The sequence below is a fragment of the Amphibalanus amphitrite genome, unplaced genomic scaffold (genome assembly GCF_019059575.1).
Source record: "Amphibalanus amphitrite isolate SeventyFive unplaced genomic scaffold, NRLGWU_Aamphi_draft 001081F_arrow, whole genome shotgun sequence".
Lineage (NCBI taxonomy): Eukaryota > Metazoa > Arthropoda > Thecostraca > Balanomorpha > Balanidae > Amphibalanus > Amphibalanus amphitrite.
In genome coordinates, this window is record NW_024882575.1 from 162,439 (window position 1) to 182,681 (window position 20,243).

Sequence of the window (20,243 nt, forward strand, 5' to 3'; positions counted from 1 at the left end):
GCTAATTATATCATCATTTTTATTTCAACTTCCAAATTCATAACATGACAACAATAACTCGGACCAGCTCACACTAGGTCCGCTTCACTGTGTGGACAACACACCCGGTCACCCACGCGCAGTTGACCGCCGGTCTTGTGCGACTCACAAGTACCTGAATCACAGCTTATTACCGGGACGGAGACCCGATGGCACTCGATCGTCCGGCGTGATACGTATCGCCTCTTCCTCCTCTCTCCCTGTCCCCCTCTGGAGGATGTTACGGTCGTCGAATTATGCCTGTCCTACAACACACTGCGGGATTTTCTTTCTGGAGACGACGTACTCGCTGGTGACGGAGCGCGGCTCCTGCAGCTTGCAGACTTGTCCGGCCGGACAGTCGAGCTCGCACTCCACACACACGGCCCGGTCCGCCTGCACCCGGCAGAACAGCTCGGGCGCGCACTCGGCCGCCGCGCACGACGCCACGCACGTGGGCGTGCCGGAGAGCACGGCGCACCGCTGGCCCGAGCGGCACCGGACGCCGTCGCAGGTGGCCGGTTTGACGCAGATCGGCTCGCCGTTGACGGGCACGCACTGGAGACCCTGCTCGCAGCCGCCGGCGTTTGTGCAGGGCGCGCCGCGCAGCGACACGCAGCGAGCCAGGTTGTCGCGCACCTCACACCGCTGGTCGTCCCGGCAGTGCGCGTTGGCGCACGTCGTGGCTGTGATGCACTTGGCCGAGCCGAAGTACTCTCGGCACACCTTGCCGGGGCCGCAGCGGAGCTCCTCGCAGGTGGGCGCGTCCACGCAGAGGTGCTCGTCGTTGACCACGCGGCACTCCTGGCTGGGCGGGCAGCGCCGGTCGTAGCAGGCGGGCGCCGCCAGACAGGAGGGCGCGCCTCCGACGCTGATGCAGCGCTCGTTGGGCCCGCAGTTGAGGTCCTCGCAGCGGGGCGCCACCACGCAGCGCGGCAGCCGGCCGATTAGCTGGCACACCTTGCCGTCGGCGCAGGAGACGCCGTCGCACGAGCGGCGGATCTGACAGCGCGGCAGGCCGCGCCGTGCGTCACAGAACTGGTCGTACCGGCAGCGCAGGTTGGCGCAGGTGCGGCGGCGCGTGCACCACGCCCGGCCGCCGGCCATCACGCACTTCTGGTCCTCTGTGCACCGGGCCTCATTACACGAGCTGGCTGCGCTGGGCCGGGCAAACGCGGCCGGCCGCGGTGTGGGCGGCGGGCGGCAGACTGGCACTCCGCCCATGATCACACACCGCGCCCCGTCCTTACAGGTCAGGTCCTTACAGGTCAGCTTCCTGCAGGTGGGCAGGCTGTTTTGGAGGACGCACCGCCGGCCGGCCACACAGCGCGTCTCGGCGCAGGAGCGTGTCCCGATCGACCTCCGGGCCGGCGGGATCTTGTTGGCTTCGTCATCGAACAGCGACGAGTCGGATGCTGGAGTCGACTCAGATTCAGACGACCGCAGCGACTCGGGAGTCAGGACTAGGATGTCAGCGAAAGACTCTGGAGCCACCTCGAGCTCAGGGGCAGGGAGGGGCTCAGCGGGCGCCGCCGATTTGCTGATCTGCTCTGATACCGAGTTCGGCGCAGAATTACTAGGGGTTTCCGTTTCAGCAGAATAGACTTCCTCTGGAGCCTTGGGCTCCGCTAGCGAATTTCCTTGTATATTAGGAGCAACTGCAGAAAATAGATTCAAGTTTTCAACCTCTGAATCAGGGCTCTTGTTAGCATCATAGGTCTGTTCCGGTTCAGAGCTAATTTCGGGTGTCGTGAGTGGCTCTAGACTGTCATTTTCTACTGTTGATACGAATGTTTTACCATCATTCGTCTGCTCCAGCGAGCCGGCCGAGCCGGAGATGGCCGATAGAGCAGTGTCGTCCTCCGTCTCATCCAGCAGAACCGTTTGTATTTCGCCGAGAGGAACCTTCGTATTTTCGTCTCGGTCAGTGTCGGTTGTTTGAACGGCGGGCTGAATTGCTGGGCTAGGTGTCGCCTCAACCACATTCAAAAGCTGTTCCAGCAAACCATCCTTCTCTTCTGGGCTCGTTTTCTTTTCCCCTGCCTCCTCCGCTGTTGGTTCGTAAACGGTGATAGTGGGCAGGTCATCCACTGCTTCTGCACTGCTTGTCACCTGAATGTTCTGAATCGGCGCTTCCCCGCCTCCTCTCCGACTTCCCACATCGGCCTGGGCTTTCTCCGTCTCTATCCTAACCGCGGTCTCACCGTCCACCTCCACTACTCTCCCTTCATCCGTTCCTCTGCCCGTCTCCGGCCCGCACTCGAAGATGGTCTGGCACGGCGGCAGGTAGCCCTGCAGGGAGTGGTCGCACAGCTCTCTCTGAGCGCACCGCTCTCCGGGCGGACAGCGCAGCTCGTCACAGGAGAGCGTCCGGTGACAGACGGCGCGCTGCAGCGGCGGCCGGAACTGGGCGGCGCGCGGCGCCGGGTCGACCTCCAGTCGGCAGTGGTGGCCGCGCTGGCACTGGTGACCCGCGCAGGTCACCGACGGCACGCACTCGGCCCGGTCCCGGCAGGGAGGCAGGTAGCTCCCCGACAGACCGGTGTCGCTGTCACAGGTGTGTCGCAGCCGGCACTCGTGGCCGGTGGAACAGCTCAGACGGGAACAGTCTGCGGACGGAGCCAGGGGTCGGCAGGGGTCACAAACATAGATAGGCCAGCAGGGGTCACAAACACATAGATAGGTCAGCAGGGGTCACTGGTCACGGAGCCGGGGGTCAGCAGTGGGCACTCAGTAGGGGTCTCGGAGCGGGGTCAGAAGGGTTCACGGAGCCGAGCTCAGCAGTGTTACGGAGCCGGGACCAGAGATGGACACTGGACAGTGAACGCTCGGCTGAAGTGCAAGGCCAACTGGACTCGAAACGCTCCGGTTGTGTCGCGAAATCGCCTCGGTTCTGAGCAAAAAGTCGCTACGGAGTCGTTTTATGGCGTTTGATGGAAATTATTTTTTGGGGATTTTTGCCAGGGACAAGTTAGTGTCGCGTGTTTACCTGAGCAGTAGGCAGTAGGTACTGCTGATCACTGATCAGTACATGCCTATCTATCAAGACAAACAGAAGCTAATTCTCAATAGTAATTCAGTTTATCTTTAGATCCTGGTGGAGTCTAACAAAGACGAGAAGTGTGATAGTAATCATTCTGGTGCTGACTGGAATTCGTGACCGCGGAAATGCGATAGGATCGCAACTCGCTGCCGGTAATGACTCGAGCTTCTCGGCCGTATACAGGATTTCTTATGTTGTAGTAACTTCAATCACTAATTAATTGATGATTGACCACGAGCTGCGATCCTGCGCTACCTTCCTATGAGCTAGCTGAGCTGGAGGCTGACGGTGCCGCTTGTGGAAAGTTGCAGTATACACTATATAGTGCTACTGTTTGAGTCAGTTTCAGTATCCAACGCTACCGTCTTATGAATCAGTTGCAGTCTCCTACGCTACCGTCTTGTGAGTTAGTTGCAGTCTTCGCAGTTACTTTCTTATGACAGCTAGAATCTCCAATGTTACCGTCTTATGACTAGTTGCAGTCCCCTATGCGTTACCGTCTGATGTCTAGCTGCAGTCTAGTCTCCTACTTTACCGTCCTACAACTAATTGGGGTCTTCCACGTTACCGTTCTATGACTAGTTGCAGTCTCCTTCGTTACCGTCTTATGACTAGTAGTGGCAGTCTCCCACGATACTGTCTTGTAAAATAGTTGTAGTCTCCTGCGCCATCTTCCTGTGAGCTGGCTGGAATCTCCTACTGTAGCGTCTTATGATATGTTGTAGTTTCCAGTGTTACTGTTTCTTTCGTATGAGCCAGTTGCAGTCTCCAGTGTTACGATACCTTCTTGTGAGCTAGTTGCAGTCTTCTAGGCTACCGTCTTCGGCTTCCACTTCCGTTTAAAACCTCAAGGGTGGTGGTACCACCCCCTCGATCCCTGACTGAGGGACCTCGCCATTTCGTCCCCTCGCGAAAAATGAACGTTAGCGCCATTACGAGACGCAGCGACTGGTTTCCGGTTCTAAGGTTTCAAGCCAACTGGTGAATTCTGAAGTCAAGCGGAACATGTCCCAGGGTAGTGAGGATCTTTGGTAGGCATGTAGGAAACCTATAGGTAGGTCCAGCGAGTGTTAACTTCGTCCTGAATGTGTCCATATGCATGTTTTTGCACTTTCCTGTCTAGGTAAAAAACGTCTACATTTTAAGTAGGCCTACTATCAAAAGCGTCCAGCCACTTTTACCGATTACCGATAATGAGCGACTTTATTTTTTTTTTTGTATTTTGTGCTCTATTATCTCCTCAGAACAGCTCGTTTTTAGTTCTTATTCGGATCCTGATTGACTCACCTCCTGGGCTGGAACTCTGTGTGGAGGCGAACTGAGCCACCGCCAGCAGTGGCACACACATCCACAACATAGCTCCCATGACGACGGCGCGAGCGACACTACCCCCTGAGCCAGATCAGCCCCCATTTATAACGGCGCCCCCCCCCCCCGCACCGGTGACCGCGGGGGGGGGGGGGGGCTCATGGCGCCTCACGGCCACTGAGCCGCCGCCGCTCAGTCCTCCCGGGCGCGGAATCAGCACCACAGTAAGTCACGTGAGAACAGACGTGGCACGGCTGTGATCACGTGGACAGTCGCAAATATCCCGTAATCTGAAACATTGCGTAATTTTATGATCGCGATGGTTGGATGTTTATATGCATGCAGAATAAGATTTTGTGTGATGTACATATGTACTATGCCTACTTTAATTTATACTTGGTATATGTAGCATTAGGCTTAGAAGCAGCAAAAAGATCATGCATCAGTCTTGAAAGTTGAAACGGTCATGATCGAGAAACTTTAAAAAGAGGACCCTTTCACGGTGCGGTACGTTTTGACATCTCCTCGCCCGTGACCCGTCCGACCTTCCCGGACCCGGTGCGGGTTGCAATCCATCCATCGTCACCTGTCCCGATTGCGTCCTACTGGCGTGACAGACCCGGCTCCGCGGCGGGCTGTGGGTGGGTGACAGGCCGATCCAGCGTGCCACTGGACGGGCTGTGATCTCCCGCGAACATGCATGATCTCCGGGAGGGTACCGAGCCCCCGTTTCTCCGTTACGCCACCAGTGACACTGCCGTGTAGCGCCTTCCTTAGGCGGTTAGACCACGGTGCAGGCGTGGGGATAATCCTGAAGAGGCGGAGGGATGTAGCCTCAGACGGACAGCCGCAGATAGGGGGTGCAGCGTGGTGGATAGGGGGTGCAGCGGGCACGACTCCGAGCCTGGCGTGGCGGCAGACCTCGCGCACTGCTGCAACACTTTGGCCGGGGTGAGCGCTAACCCTGGGACCGAGAGACCAGTGTAAGCCCATCGGCACCAACCATCGCAAGGCTCCATTCGCGGACGAGCATATATTCGGTCGGTCCAGTTCTGACGGTAGAACACACAAAGCCTTCTTTTGCATTTGTATTTCACTTTATCAGAGACAAGCGCAGGTTGGCTCGAGCAGGCATCGACCAATCCATCGAGGTGCCAAAAATCACTGTGTCCCGCCGTCTGCACAGAACGTCAGAATACAGAGCGATATTATTGTCCCAAATTGATCACTTACTGTCGGAAGTCAGTGATCACAAAACAAACCACTCACTCTGTTAAAGTCACTGCTGGATCGCTTCCGGAATAGGTATGGGACACGCGATGTTACCACTCATCATTAGCCTTGCTAGTAAGTTGTGTCTTCCCAAGTACGAATAGAGATACGGAATGACATATCTCAGCATGCTTCAGTTGTCTGACGTCAATGACATTTGACCAGAAAATAATATCTTGAACGATACTGAGCCCACAATGTCTGGAGACGCTTTCGGTATCTCAGATAAAGCCGCGTACATTCGTACTACCGTAATTAGACCGGTACTGAGCGCTACCACGACCCTGCATAAGACACGACCATCTATTAACCAATTAATATTGTTAAACACCGGACGTGTTATGAGACTGAGCATTAACAACACACTACCGGCTGGCACGTCGTCGGCATAGAATACCTGTCACAAGTCCGCCGTCTAGCTGTCCGTCAAACACCGATCGTCAAATCGTCCCAGTCTCGACCACATCGAAAATGACGGGTCGCAGAGGCTGAGGTCTCACACAAAATGAGACGATAACATGCTATGTCACCATCGGTATGACATTAAATGGATCAGTTCTAGTGACATTCCTGTCGTGAGTTGAAGTTCGGTTACTGACGGTACGGAATATATGGTCTTACGACAGTCGTTAGACGGCAGATTCTGTGCTGACGGGGTTATAAAAAAAGATGTTAAGAAAGCACTGCTAGGCATACACAGTTGTTCTAGATTTGCCGTCACGCATCAGAGTAAGATTCTTACTTTTAGACCATTCAGGACCGTAGCTTTCAAACGCAGTAGTTTGAGTGGATGTGATCGGCCACAATCACCGAACGATGAATAAAACGCGAACACAGTGGCGTGAAGAGCCACCATTGACTGTAACGACCCTATGCCTTCATTTTTCGCTGGCAGCACACCTGTGGCAGACTCCTAAACTAGACGCCCTGAGACAAACCCCCAATGCCTCGCCTCACTGAACAATTGCAGCTATCTCGCTCGCCGCAGCTGTAACGGCAGTTGCAGGCAGCCTCTGGCTAAATGGCACGGTAACAAACAGGGCCCGACCCGGCCCGGCAGTGGGTGACGCCGCTGGAGACTTCCGCAGACTGGCCGACCAAACCCCTCCCGGCAGTGGCCGCAGACCCCGCCGGCGGCGACGGCAGCTTGACAGAGCCAGCGGCTCGTCCGAACAATCCGACAAACATCGAGAGGCACCAAACACCCGACCGAGACGCCACCACTCCCCAGCACGGCACCGCCCCCGACCTACCTACGAGATCAACACACTGCGATATCACATGGGGGCCGCGCTCCGTGCCTCCCCCCCCCCCCCGCCCGCCCCGCGGCGCCGCTCCGCTAGCTGGCCGTCTTGCAGACGTCGTGTAGCGGCACCACCACGACTCGCAGCCTCAGCACGTCGCCGTCCTTCCCGAGCAGGTAGGGCGAGCGTGCATGCGAGTCGTTCAGCTCGTCGAACGACAGCAGGTCGTCAAAGTTCACCAGCCGCTCCTCCTCGGTGAAGAGGAAGCTGCGCGTGGCCACGGTGCGTACGTGGTGCACGCCGCTGGTCACGCCGTCAATGAGCACGGCCAGCCGGAACCGCAGTGGCCCGTCCACCAGCGAGCGGGGCATGAACGCGAGCCGCACCGTGCGCAGCACCAACTCGGGCACCTCGGTCATGCCCTGCCAGACGATCAGGTAGAACTTCCTGAACCACACGCCGCGCGGGTACACGTCCACCACCCACTCGACGGGCGGCCGCCGGTCGGCCTCGCTCAGACTCGCCGGAGAGTGGAAGACGAGCGTGCGCGTCAGGTAGGGCGGCAGCCGGCTGTAGTTGTCGATCACCAGAGACGCCGACCACTGTTCGTCCGTGTAGACACGGGGAGTGAACAGCTGCCGACCGGGCCGGCCGGTGCGGATCAGCTCCCGCACTCGCTCCCAGTGACCTGGGGGAACACAGGGCTCAGTCAGCGGTCAGCACGACAGGACAATGGCCGGTACATACAGGGTCGGCATATGGCGGGGTCAACGTCCGCTTTCCGGACGGCGGGAGCAAAATGAAGGATGCGGCCCCCGAGAGATAGTCGTATACCTACACGATTTCAACCTAGAGTGCAGAGGTGGGAGGGGAAGGGGTGAAGGTCACGAGGCCACAAGGTCAGGTCGCTGCCTGGACAAGCTTGCACAATGCCAAGTCGCAGCCCCGTAAACATTGCGACATGAATCACCTCATTTCATAACAGAGATTATCGCCAGGACAATCCGATCCAACGCCCCATGAGACAGAACACCTGTAAGCCGCAGCTTGACTCAGCCACCCTCACACCTAAACGTCACTATCAATCATCAAAATCACTACAAAAGTTCACCATCAACCCAGACTAGCTCAGCCCTCGCCCAATCCTCCAGCCAGCTCCGCACGCACCTGAGTGGAACGACATGCCCATCGCCATCCGCTCGACGAAGAAGTCCTTGTGGCGGCTGGTGAGGGGCACCAGCAGCAGCTCGGCCAGCTGGCGCGGCGTCATCATCGGGAAGCGCACGTGCAGCATCACCTCCTCGACCAGGGCGGACATGACCTCCGCCGGCTGGCAGCGCTCCTGCGCCTCCAGCCACCGCACCACGTGACTGAGAGGAGGGAGGGGTGCGGAGTCAGTGGTGGGGCGAGCAGCTCACATATTACGATATGAAACGCCTGACTTTTTCCATAATTGATACATTCATTGCTCTAATAAACACAGTATCGGGAAACCACACCGAGATCTCTTGACATTTCGGCTTGTGGCCGAACACATCGCCCCGAGGAGGAAATTTCCAAATCGATGGGGATGAGTCGATCAAAGACAGTTCTCCGCTATCATCGAGCGGCTCCGCATTGTCTGGCTGCCTGGAACTTCAGCACCATCGCAGTCTCTTTCGAGATGACGGAACTCCAAAAAGGTAATTAGTGGCAATGACGGCAGCCGCATTTCCGCTAATGATACCGATTGATAGTCATTGCCCGAGCTGGGAGAGCTCTCTCGGGCCCTTGGAAACCGCGGAAATGCGCCCACCAATGCCCTGCATGCTGCAGAATTGTCATCGCTCTCGCTCCGAGCACGCCCGTGGTCTCGGCAGCCACCGGGATAAAGACAAAGCGGCCTGAGATTCGGCATAGCACCCGTGCTTCCTCTAAATGGCATCGAGCAGTTATACGCGACATGCAGAATACATACATGCATGGGATTAAAGTGACCTCGCAAAAATGAGGCATGATAATATGCCAGGCTATTTTGAAGAGTTAAGCGAGCGCAACCAGCTATCTTGTGATGCAAAAGATGCCCCGTAAAAGCGGCAACGCAGCATACTGCTGCCACAAAACTAAAGGCAACGTACTTGTACAGCGTGACTTCGTCTTGGACCACCAGGTCATCTTGCTGTAGAAAGAAGAGCAGAACTTCGACGTCGAAATCCGCAAACTGTTCACTGATTGCGACCGTCTCGAAATTCCACTTGACAAAATTCACACATGCCTATAAATGGAAGAGAGAAAACAGTGTCAAACTGGCAGAGCCGAACTGTGGTGGCAACGTGGGCAATAAAATATCAATATCGATAAACCGATAGCACTGCCAGAAACTACGCAAATGCGTGCATTCGAACTTTTAATTAACGAGACGGTGAAGTGTCGACACTTTGACAGTTTTTGCTATATTTTCCAGTCCCGTGACCCACGGGCCAGCACTCCCCACCGGCCTGGGTGACCCACAGATGACCTGACCCGCACTGACCTCTGTGAGCGGCTTCTGGTTGCAGGTGATGGCGTACTGGAGCCAGGAGACGAGCAGGCCGCTCTGAGAGGCCAGCACCACCCGCTCACACATAAACTCACTGCACGCCTTGCTCAGGTCCTGGCGACGGGGGGGGGGGTCATCAGAGGGGCGGGTGCGAACCGGATCCGGCACTCCGATACCGCTAATAGCGCGGGAAGATGGACCCGATTATAGATCAGCTACTGGTGTTCAAATAAAACATTCCGATCTCGCCTATCCCACGGGTCCAACGAGATTCAATTTTATCAGAAAAGTGAGCCCCATGGACCTAATTGCACCGGGCAGATCGGCTCCCTCCCAGTCTGTCACCTCGCCAAACGGTCGGGTAATTTACGACCATCTCGGCTGATATCAGATCAGTCGGTGATGTCACCCTGACTCATATCGAGAGCAGGGACACAGCGCAAATCTACAAATCCGAGCGGATATAACACGGACTGGCCGATCATAGTCAGCGTCACCGGGCCACTCCCGAGCAGACAATACCGGTCAGGAGTGATATCGAGTCAACACCGGTATAATCTATCGAATCTTGGCAGGATGGGGATGGGATAGACAACGAAATATTTCCTAGTATCATCAGCAAGTTGTCAGCACGGTTTCCGAAAAGCGGCAAATTTAAGGAAAGAGTTGTCGGCAAATGGCACACCGCAAGAGATAGGCAACTGGAAACACTAATTCTAAAACGGCCAACCGCGCGCCGGTCGGTGGCCGCGTGGCCGGCCGGCCGGCTCCCGTTACCCACCTTGATGTTGTACTTGTCTGCCAGCACCAGGGTAGGCAGCACGCTGGAGTGGGTGATGGTGATGCGGCCCGAGTAGAGGAAGCGCAGCATGGCCGGGAACACGGCGGCCACGGCCGGCTCCTCCTGCAGTCGCACCTCCGACTGCCGGCTGTCGCTGAAGTTGGGACTCGACAGCATCACCTGACGGGGGGGGGGGGGGGCAGTGAGGGGGGTCAGTCGCACCTCCGACTGAAGCTCGGTGACTCAGGTGATGCTCGACAGCATCACCTGATGGAGAGGGTGGTCAGCCGCGCCGTGTGGATAGCAGAAACTTCATATCTAACGGGCCAGTGATAATCGGGAAACGCATGTCCTCTGACGCTTGAACGAATCGCATTGCCCGAGCGTAAATTCATGCTGCTGATTGATTGTGGTTTGATATTATTTATAATGCTGTCGGGGTTTCGCGAGGAACAACACTCGCCTTTGTCGAGAATGACAAAAAAAAACTTCTAGCACATCCACATCGCAGGCAAATATAACTGCCACTAGAAAAGCACACAAATATTGAAGTGTGACGACCGTATTTAACATCCGGCCAAGACCTCGGCCGTCGTGTCTGACCGGCTGCCCGGGTGGGCCATTCCTGGCAGCAGCTGCCGGCGCCCTAATCTGTCGCCCCCGATGTGTCATTTCGTCACCAGCAGCACTGGCGGCCGGCGGCCGGCTCTGCGACACGTCCACGGTAAGCCCGCCGCGCCGCGCAGCCCGCTACCGGATTGGGGACAAGGCGAGCACGCGCAGCCGGGCGTTCACGCGCGTGATTCAAATCGTACCGCAGAGGCCAGAGGATGCATAAAATCGCCAGCACGGGGCTAGGCACGGTGACCGTCACAGAGACGAAATAAAACAGATGCCAGGAAAACAAACAAATGGTAAAAATACAGTCACGTTTTACGCGTCAACGAGACGCTTTTGATGCACGAAGGGACTAACGTTGAAGGACAATGATTGGTGAATATAGATAAGCATGGTTCTAACCGCAAGCAACCAGTCAGAAACCCCGATGTACGCCTGGAAATGAGATGCCACCGGATGGTCAGATTGCATTAGCTATTCCCCAGCGCCTACATTGAGTGTGAGCCATTGAATGTACGGATAAATAGCCACATCTTCAAAAACCCGGACTGGATAATCATCCGGATACTTAGGATTATGTTGCACAATGAAGATCGTTTTAAGGCTAAGATCGTTTTAAGGCTTCATAAACACTAAGAGCGCTGTCACTGGAATGAAGCTAAATTTGGGTGGATTGTCCAAATGCCAAGATGCAGCATTTGCCACTAAAAAACTCATAAATCCTCGATGTAATATATCGATCTAATAAACCATAAGACCTCGGTTTCGTGACATTGGCTTGACACTAACGCCCACAACAGTAGTACCTATAGTAGTGATGTTGTAATGTTACAGAATAGACATTACTTTTGCAACGACCTATTTAGATCCAGGTCAAAGTCGAAATCAAGACCGCTGGTGGGCGAGGGACGAGAAGGGGAACGGGAGAGACAGCAGTCACGGGAAGCAGCTTCTGCAGTTTGCAAACCAGCAAGTTGACTATGACGGTGACTGATGGCGTAGGTAAGCATTAAATACGCAGAGGACCGAAGACGGCCATTTACGACGTACTGTGAACGATACAAATTTGGTACATGACATCTGGAAATAATTGCTCATTGGGGCTTAAGGGCGTGTTGGCTGCACTGATCATTTTGCGGACGACTAAAAAAAAAACTGACGCTATGCAGTCCAGAGACGGTTCCGAGCGGCGGCCTGACCCACCTGGAAGACGTCGGACGAGGCGCACAGCACCACCTTGTGCACGCGGTACTGGGCGGCGCCGACCAGCAGCGTGACGTCGCTCATGGTGCCCTGCTCCAGCAGAGCCACCATCCGCTGACACACGCTCTCCGTGCTGTTCACCTGTGGCAGTGACACGGTGCGGGGTTACGGGACAGCCGGCGTGTGCTCAGGCCCGTTAGTGATGCTTCGGGCAACACACTTTAGAGAACTTGATACAAGCTGCTTTATCCCTTGATTGCACACATTCATTTAAGTCTAGATTGGTATCAATGGCAAAAGGCAACATTACCTCGAAACTGGCACTAGCATCCTCTTCCTTGGGTTCACTCGAGTGGCTTGGTGAGGGTGGTGTCCCAGGCAGGTCTGGCTGCTGTTGATATCCTCGCATCATGTTAGACAGCCTTTGGAACATCGTACCACTGCACTCAGGGCAGCTTCAAACAGGAAATGCCATTTTGGCAGACATTAGGGTGGCACTAAGTCACCAAAATACCTGTAAACAGCAGACTTACATCATTACATGATATATAGGTACATCATTCCAGCTGTAAATACGAGCAAATGCCATTCTTTCACAAGTCCTTGGGCAAATGGCACTACAATCAGTCAGCTGTCTGCTTCTGGCTTCTGCTCTGCAGTCTGCAGTCAGAAGTAGAGCCCTTGCAATCGGCTGTTAAAACCATCCTTTGCTGTCCCCTTTGCTTCTGCTCATTACATCGTATCTCCACGTCTAAGTCTTCATACTTTTTTCTCAGGAAAACACCCAATACAGCGAGTAGACAAAATAAAAACAATTATGTTCTTTTAGAAAAACTAGTGAAGGCAACAAATGTCTGTGGATGGGCAGCAAATGCCTGTGGATGCTCAGTAACCAATTGTACTAACAGCTAAGATATCTCGCCTCTGTCTGTGCCAAAACACTTACTACTTCACCAATCACTGATCAGTCAACTATGGAGATACTGGTATGGTGAGGGCACTGGGCAGGGCACTGAGCAGGGAGCAAACAGTGACACCAACTAGCCACTGCTAAGCTGACATTATTGGGCTGAGCAGTGCAGTCTGCTGCTTCAAATGCTGCTGGTTTACCACAGAAGGCAGCAACACAGTAGCCAGTAACATGACTTGTCACAGTGGACAGTGATGGCAATAATCATGATGATATGTAAACAAACAATGCACATTTAGCATCAGCATGTCAAGACCAGCCAGAAATGCATCATTCATTCAAGAACACACAATATGAACCAAGGCTATATAAAGTATGAACTAAGCCTTGAGTTAGAGGGATGATGGGGAGGAATGCTAAACTTATAGCAAGCACAGAACAGAAAAATAGCACAGTGTAGTGCACACTGCAAGTGCACCTTGATCTGTGCATATACCTAGTACCTACTGAATTTTAGTTTTTTTTTCTATTTAGCAATAGTTAGGTGCCTACCTTACTTATTCAATTTGATATTAATTCGTCTTTCTTATGCTGATGGCTGAAGTTTAAAAAAAAAATGATCCTTGTCCTTATAGCCTGTAGGACAGCCAGACCACTACCGTGACCCATCTGCAATGCAGTGGTGCTGTATAAGACTTTTTACATCTTACTTTACTCTTACTTTTTTTGCTGTTTATTATGTATGCCATAGATAGATATGTGCATGGACTAAAATGGTTGATAAATGATAAGGCTAAGATTTGGTACAAATAAGCTCTAAATTTTGCCACAAATTTAGCTTGAATTTTAGAGCAAAATCACTTGCTCCAAATTTTGGCACATGAGCCGCCAGGCGCCAAGGCATCAGGCATGCTCGTGGATTCTTTCCAGTCTCGAAAAATACGTATGGTCATGCATGGAATTTATCAGGAATAATTCATATGATGAAATTAGGTGACATTCCTTCCTCAAAGGTTCAGTTTTTGCCAGATTTGCTGGCTTAAACGCGTGCTCGGTGCTTAGTCGAAAAACGTAGGTACTTTTAGGCTAGCCAAATTGAAGTTTGAACACATTTAAAAAAGACTATTGATAGGTAGTAGGTACCTAGACTACCGACTCAACGCCCATTCACACAAGTCAAAAACCAAGAATATGGGGGAGTTCTCAACCCCAACCGACTCAACCGAATCAAAATAACTGTCTGTAGCTTTGCATAAAGAATCGTGTTTATGATCGATGCCTTGACGGGCTCAAGGCACTTGGTAGGCGAACTCGCGCATTCTGATTTGCCGTGATAGCTTTTTTGCCGCATCTTCTACTTCCAGACATATAATAGAACCCATTGACCTCTAGAAGTCTAGACACACTTTTAGACTTTTCATAACGTGCCGCCCGGCAACGCTGTAAAACTCAAGGTCATTCTGACAGGGGGGCATTCGTCGGCCTGCGGCAAACGTTCACCGTTGTTGGTCGTATTCCCGTTGGTGAGCGGTCTTGCTAAAACTCGGAAATGACGAAAAGTTGTTCTGCGATCGGGTGCACGAAGAGGCAAGGAGGTCAACCCAGGCATGGCACCGTTTTGTCGTTCCACAAGTAAGTTTATGTGCCTGAATTAGCTTTTTAAGGATCTTCTTTTTAAAGATAGGTCTGCGCCGTTATTGTCGTCAGGCGTGCTGCGTTTCGGCATAAATTGAAACACATATTTCTAATTATTAATTCGGTTGAGTTGAGAAAGAGAATGATAGATTAAGATGCGTTAAGTATAATTTCATGTATTTCTGAACAATAATGCTATTTTTACCTTGTTGATTGCTGCCATCAGGAGGAATTTTCTACACTGGAAACAGTTTGAGATAACTAAATCCAATTAACCCAAATCACATAAAAACCTAACCTGAAAGACTCATAGCCATCAGTTGAGAATCCACATTATTTCAAAATTCAATATTGTGTTAGGAAAAGGCAAAAGCAGTGATGTGGTTGATGATAAGTGATACCTAACCAGCAAAGTAATACCACGTAAAAATCACAAGATCCTACAAGCACAGTGATCCGTCATCAGAAAGATTTGAGCTTTTTACAGGGAATTGAAATGTGTGTTTTGGTAAGAATAGTCATATGAAGTAAAAGCAAATCTAATTTCTTTATCATTCATGGAAATGTAACTACGCGTGCTTACTGCGTAGCCTCTCATAAAACCGTGGCCCTGGGCAGTGGGCTTGACGAGATAGTTATCTCTGGGCAGCCCAGATCCTGTCAAAAGGACAGTTTACCCTCAGTTATCTGTTAGCCTACCCAAAATTGTACCTTTGTCACCCGATCTATGTCACACTTGCCCTGCTTTCCATGTGTTCTGCCCTATCTCGAGTAGGTACTGGCCTGAAATCCCTGAATGATGCCCAATTTTTTCAGAGCCGCCCCAGTTAGATCATGTCAAACCCTGCCATGTTTTTCAGACTGTTTTTTTAGCTTCTTGCTGTCCAAGAAGTGATATTTTGATGATTTATTATGGATAAAAATGTGAAAACTAAATTGATTACCTACCTACTAACTTTTATTTGTTTGCATTATCTGCTTTGTCTATAAGGAGGCTGAAAAGGACTTATATTGAGGACATTACATCATAGATGGGCTAACATCATAGATGGGCTAAGCTCAACTGCTGTAGCCTGATCACGGAAATCAAAGCTTGGGCAGTGTCAGTATTACAACAGTAAACCCATCTGTCCTATCCTACAGCTGCCATCTGTTCTGGTTTCTTATTAAGCTTCTTAAGCTTGAATGGAATGATTGACTAAAAAGAGCAATTGTAATATAGCATATAAAGTATAACAAACAACATTACAATCTACCTACTCTGTATTGTTAACACAAACGTGTTTCGTATTAACATCACCAGTATATTAATCTGATACAGAGAGACAAATTATAGTATCAAGAGAATAAATAATATAAAAGAAAATACGTTCTAAGTATTGATTGTTGCTGTATGTCCTGGTGTCTATAATGTCCATTATATATTTTTACTGACATGTTGTCAGTTTTGTTTGATAGGTAATGTCTACAGACTTCAGATATCAGGCTTAAAACAGTTTTCTTTTCTTTCAGGTTTCCTCATGAAGATCCAAAGCTGCTAAGAAAGTGGATGGCTGCAGTGCGGCGACGAGGAGATCACGGAAGGCCATGGAAGCCATCACTGACTGCCATGCTCTGCAGTGATCACTTCTCTGAAGATGACTTTCGTCCCAGCCATAAGCGCAGAGTTCTTCGTGAGGGAACCATCCCATCTTGGTTTGTGTTCCCAGGGAAAAGCGGTCAAGCTGAACGCAGAAGTCCCCTGAAGCGAGCTGGTGCCAGCTTGTCTTCACCCAAGGCCAAGCGAGTGAGACGGGTACTGCTTAGGAATACAGATATGTCCGGCCTGTCCGGGCCATCAGAGTCGCAACAGCAGCAGGCTGCCTCAGAAGAGGTCCCAGAGGAGGTCCAGCTGCTCACAGTTTCAGAGGAGCCTGTGCAGTTCACTGTTGTAGAGGAGCTCCCGCAGCCCACTGTCTCGGAGGAGGTCGAACAGTCCACTGCCTCCAAAGAGCCTCAGCAGCCCACTGTACAAGAGCTCCAGCCGACTCTGCTGGACCACAGCTACTCCTCTAGTGTGGCAGAGCGCCACATCCACAGTCCAATGAAGAAGATGGTGGCCAAGGTTCGCCAGCTAAACTATGAGAAAAAGAAGCTGCGTCAAAAACTGAAGAGACGCGATAGGCGGCTGAAGTGCCTGAAAAGCACGTTGGATGCACTCAAGGAGAGCCAGGTGATGGATGCTAACCTGTTGGACAGCATCCGTGCGCGCTTTGAAAATCCAATTGTGTCAGAGCTATTTGCCAACGAAGTAGTGAACGGTGGTCGCAAAAAGCGTGGTGGGCGAAGATATTCCGAGGAGATAAAAAAGCTCTGCCTCACGCTACATTACTACTCTCCCAGAGCGTACAAGTTCCTCGCTAAGAACTTCTCCCTTCCTGGTGTAACCTCGCTGCAAGAGTGGACAAGGAGCGTCGGATGCGAAGTCGGTGTCCTCGACGAGGTCTTACAGACCCTGGCCTCTCAAGTAGCCTCGAAGAAAATCGACCCAAACTGCTGCCTCATGGTAGATGAGATGGCTATCCGAAAGGCAAAAGTGTACTCCCAGCCCAAGGACAAGTTTGTTGGCCATGTCGACCTGGGAGCAGGTGATGTGGAAGACTCTAGACTGGCCACAAATGCCATGGTGTTCATGGCCGTTGGGTTGAAGGGGGTGTGGCGCCACCCAGTCGCGTACTTCTTAACTGATCACCTGACAGGAGAGACGCAGGCTGAGCTGACCAAGACCGTCCTACGTGCCCTGAACTCAGCAGGTCTGAAGGCTAGGACGCTTGTGGCAGATGGTCTCCAGGCCAACATGACGATGTTCGCTCACCTGGGCGTTCAGAATATGCAGCCGGGACAACTCCAGCTTCCCATCAGGAACAACTTCTTCCTGCACCCTGCTACAGGAGAAAAGGTACACATACTCCTTGATGTCGTCCACATGTTGAAGTTGTTGCGGAACCTGTTCGGTGAACAGAAAATGCTGCTTCTGGATGGCGAAGAGATATCCTGGAAGTATGTACAGGTGAGCATTAACGCTAATCAGCGGTTGCTGTAATGGGTTTATTTGATTTTAACCACTACCCAGCTTTTTTGTATACTGTGCATAATGTTGTAGTGAATATTTTTTTGTATATTTTGTAGTTGTTGTACTTAAACAATAATCAGCAATAACACAACCAGTAACCACCTATCAGGATGCTGTCAACAGTGTCATTTACATTTTTTTGCTTTTATTGTGCTTAAGCATTAACCAGCAATGACCAGACCTTTCACTCAGCTTTGCATTAATATAGCAGTAGGCAGTAGCATTGAAGTAATCTGACTGCCAGGTCGGCTGCCGACGTTCTTCATCAAAATAATTTTGGTTTGTTTTTTCACAGGCGCTGTACGCTCTTCAACAGAGGGAGGGCATCCGAGCTGCAAATAAGCTATCTCGCCTCCACATCGAGTACAAGAAAAACAAAATGAAGGTAAAACTCGCGGCTCAGCTGTTCAGCAGCTCGGTGGGCAATGCCCTGCTGTACATGGCAGAATCTGGCCATCACCAGTTCGTTGGAGCTGAAGCTACGGCCCGATTCATCCTGATGATCGACCAGGCGTTCGATTACCTGAACGGCAGTAGCATCTATGGCAAGGGCTTCAAGGCTCCTGTAACCGCCAATAACCTACCGTGAGTAGCGATGGATTCAAAGCGATGGATACATTTTTTTGTTGCTATCATTGTGCTTCAACATTAACCAGCAATAATCAGACCATTTGCATTGACTCATTTTTGCCTGAATATAGCTTTGAAGTAACCTGTTTGCCACGATGCCCTGAAATATTCATATCGTGCCAATTGCTTGTCTTGCTTATTTGTCAGTCTTTCACATTTGTTTTGCATCAAAGGTGTTCGAAATCAGCTGCTAGTACTTTAAATCAAGGCTGCGGCGTCGGGGTCGTGGTCGTTAGTTAATTTGTCCGGAGTCGGAATCGAAAAAATCACCGACTCTGACTCCTGCCTGGAATTAGAGTCGTTTAAACCAGCTCCCGTTTTTTTCGGGTTCCTGACTTATTCAACCCTTTTCAGGCTCCGGCGTCAGTTCCTGGCGGAGTTCAGCTCCACACTGTTCCGGCTGCAGACGGCATCCGGAGAGCCGGTGCTGAAGACGCGCCGCTCCACTCCTGTGTTGGGCCTCTGCCTCGCCGCGCAGTCCGTCCTGGACGTCAGCGAGGCTCTCCTGGAGCAGGAGGGCTTCGCGTACGTCCTGCCCTACAAGATGAGCCAGGATCACGTGGAGCTGCTGTTCAGCCGTATCCGGCGCATGGGTGGGTTTAACAATAACCCAAACGCGGTGCAGCTGCAGCACGCTCTGCGGAGACTGGCTCTCCACAACTTCATCTCGCCATCTGCGACCGGCAACAGCACGGCACCAGCTGACGAGGACAACGGCAACGACGACGAGGTCGGTCTGCTGCAGATCCGTCGCCCACAACGGCAGCGCTCGGCACTCGGTGCAGGTGATCCGATGCCGGCGGTAGTGCAGCATGTCCTCATGACGCCCGGCAACCGGTCTGCGTTTGTGGACGACTCTGTCGGCTACATAGCTGGCTATGTGTGCCGTAAGCTGATAGAGGGCAGCGTGGTGAAGTGTGGAGAGTGTATAGGTGCACTTCTCAGTAACGAGGAAGATCCGCCATCACGCGAAGTGATGAGGCTGGTCGAAATTCGAGACAACGGGGGCCTTCTCGTCCCATCGGCGTCGACGTACGCAATCATTGCGTCATCAGAGCGGCACCTGACTGCGCTGAGAAAGTGCGGTGAAATGGGACAGGAGAACCTGTCTCTGAGGATTCAGTGCTCCGTACTCGCTCAGTTTATGACTGAGCGCAGTCATGAGCTATTCCCTGGCGTGCAGGAGCACATGTTTGAACCTCGCGCAGGTGGATGCCACGCAGTGAGTCTGCTGAAGCAGGTGGTGGCCCGGTACCTGCGCGTCCGGCTGCATGCCTACGGCCACTATATCACTCTGAGCGGGATGGCCAGTGCCCATGTGAGGCATCATCTGCACAAGCAGGTGCTGTTTGCGCGGCAGTAAGTATATGTGCCATATGAGTATGTGCATTCAATAGTGTAGGTGGTATTTATTTTTTTTTTGTATGCATAGTTGGTGTTTTGTCGTTTTCGCTATCTTTGATATTTACGTGATTTCACTCGCTGTTTCGCTTTATCCACCAATTTGTGAGTTTTCGTCTGGAAAAAATTGTACGTGAGATGTAGCAGTAATGTGAAATGTCCGCCATCCAAAATTTATTTAGTGTCAATTTTCAGTGTCGTGTACTTTTATTCTTTTTTTTGAGGACATGAAATATTCCGGGAAAAAGTGGGTGATAGCCGGGAAGCTGCTTTCTGTTAGATGACGGTCTTTGACACTAACAAATGTAATTCATTGTGAAGTCAAGGGAATCGCCTTGGCCTGATTCGTTCCTGGCATGTGCTTACTAGTTTACAGACACTGTGTGACAGTGTAAGTGACTGGATCTTACTGAGAAACGCCTCTTTAATCTAACTTGAATTTGCCGGACACCTTAGTATTTCGACGGAGCGCGGCGTAGATGTATGTATCGATGTATGGCTGTTTGAGTTGAGCGGAGTTGAGCGCTGTGGCCGGTCAGCTGGCTGGCTT

The 20,243-nt window shown here is 51.9% G+C and overlaps 3 protein-coding genes across 4 annotated transcripts in view; all 3 read right to left on the reverse strand.

The window, feature by feature from the left end:
* The window catches only part of LOC122369873 (AN1-type zinc finger protein 1-like), a 52,308-nt gene that overhangs the window by 26,477 nt on the left and 5,588 nt on the right, over window positions 1-20,243 (reverse strand). The window lies entirely within an intron of this gene.
* Window positions 3-4,448, reverse strand: LOC122369870. Its single transcript, XM_043344962.1, has 2 exons — window positions 4,349-4,448; window positions 3-2,627 (listed from the first exon to the last, which is right to left on the reverse strand). The coding sequence occupies exons 1-2, from the start codon at window positions 4,425-4,427 to the stop codon at window positions 274-276; spliced, it is 2,433 nt and encodes an 810-aa protein (XP_043200897.1). The 5' UTR covers window positions 4,428-4,448; the 3' UTR covers window positions 3-273.
* LOC122369871 (BTB/POZ domain-containing protein 17-like) lies at window positions 5,448-14,315 on the reverse strand. Of its 2 annotated transcripts, none has more exons than XM_043344964.1 (8): window positions 14,302-14,315; window positions 12,316-12,519; window positions 12,006-12,146; window positions 10,185-10,364; window positions 9,398-9,517; window positions 9,003-9,139; window positions 8,053-8,255; window positions 5,448-7,573 (listed from the first exon to the last, which is right to left on the reverse strand). In XM_043344964.1, the coding sequence occupies exons 2-8, from the start codon at window positions 12,436-12,438 to the stop codon at window positions 6,981-6,983; spliced, it is 1,497 nt and encodes a 498-aa protein (XP_043200899.1). In that variant the 5' UTR covers window positions 12,439-12,519; window positions 14,302-14,315; the 3' UTR covers window positions 5,448-6,980. The 2 variants fall into 2 exon arrangements, with proteins under 2 accessions (XP_043200899.1, XP_043200898.1); XM_043344963.1 differs by lacking the exon at window positions 14,302-14,315 and adding an exon at window positions 14,254-14,273 and having other exon boundaries at window positions 12,316-12,521.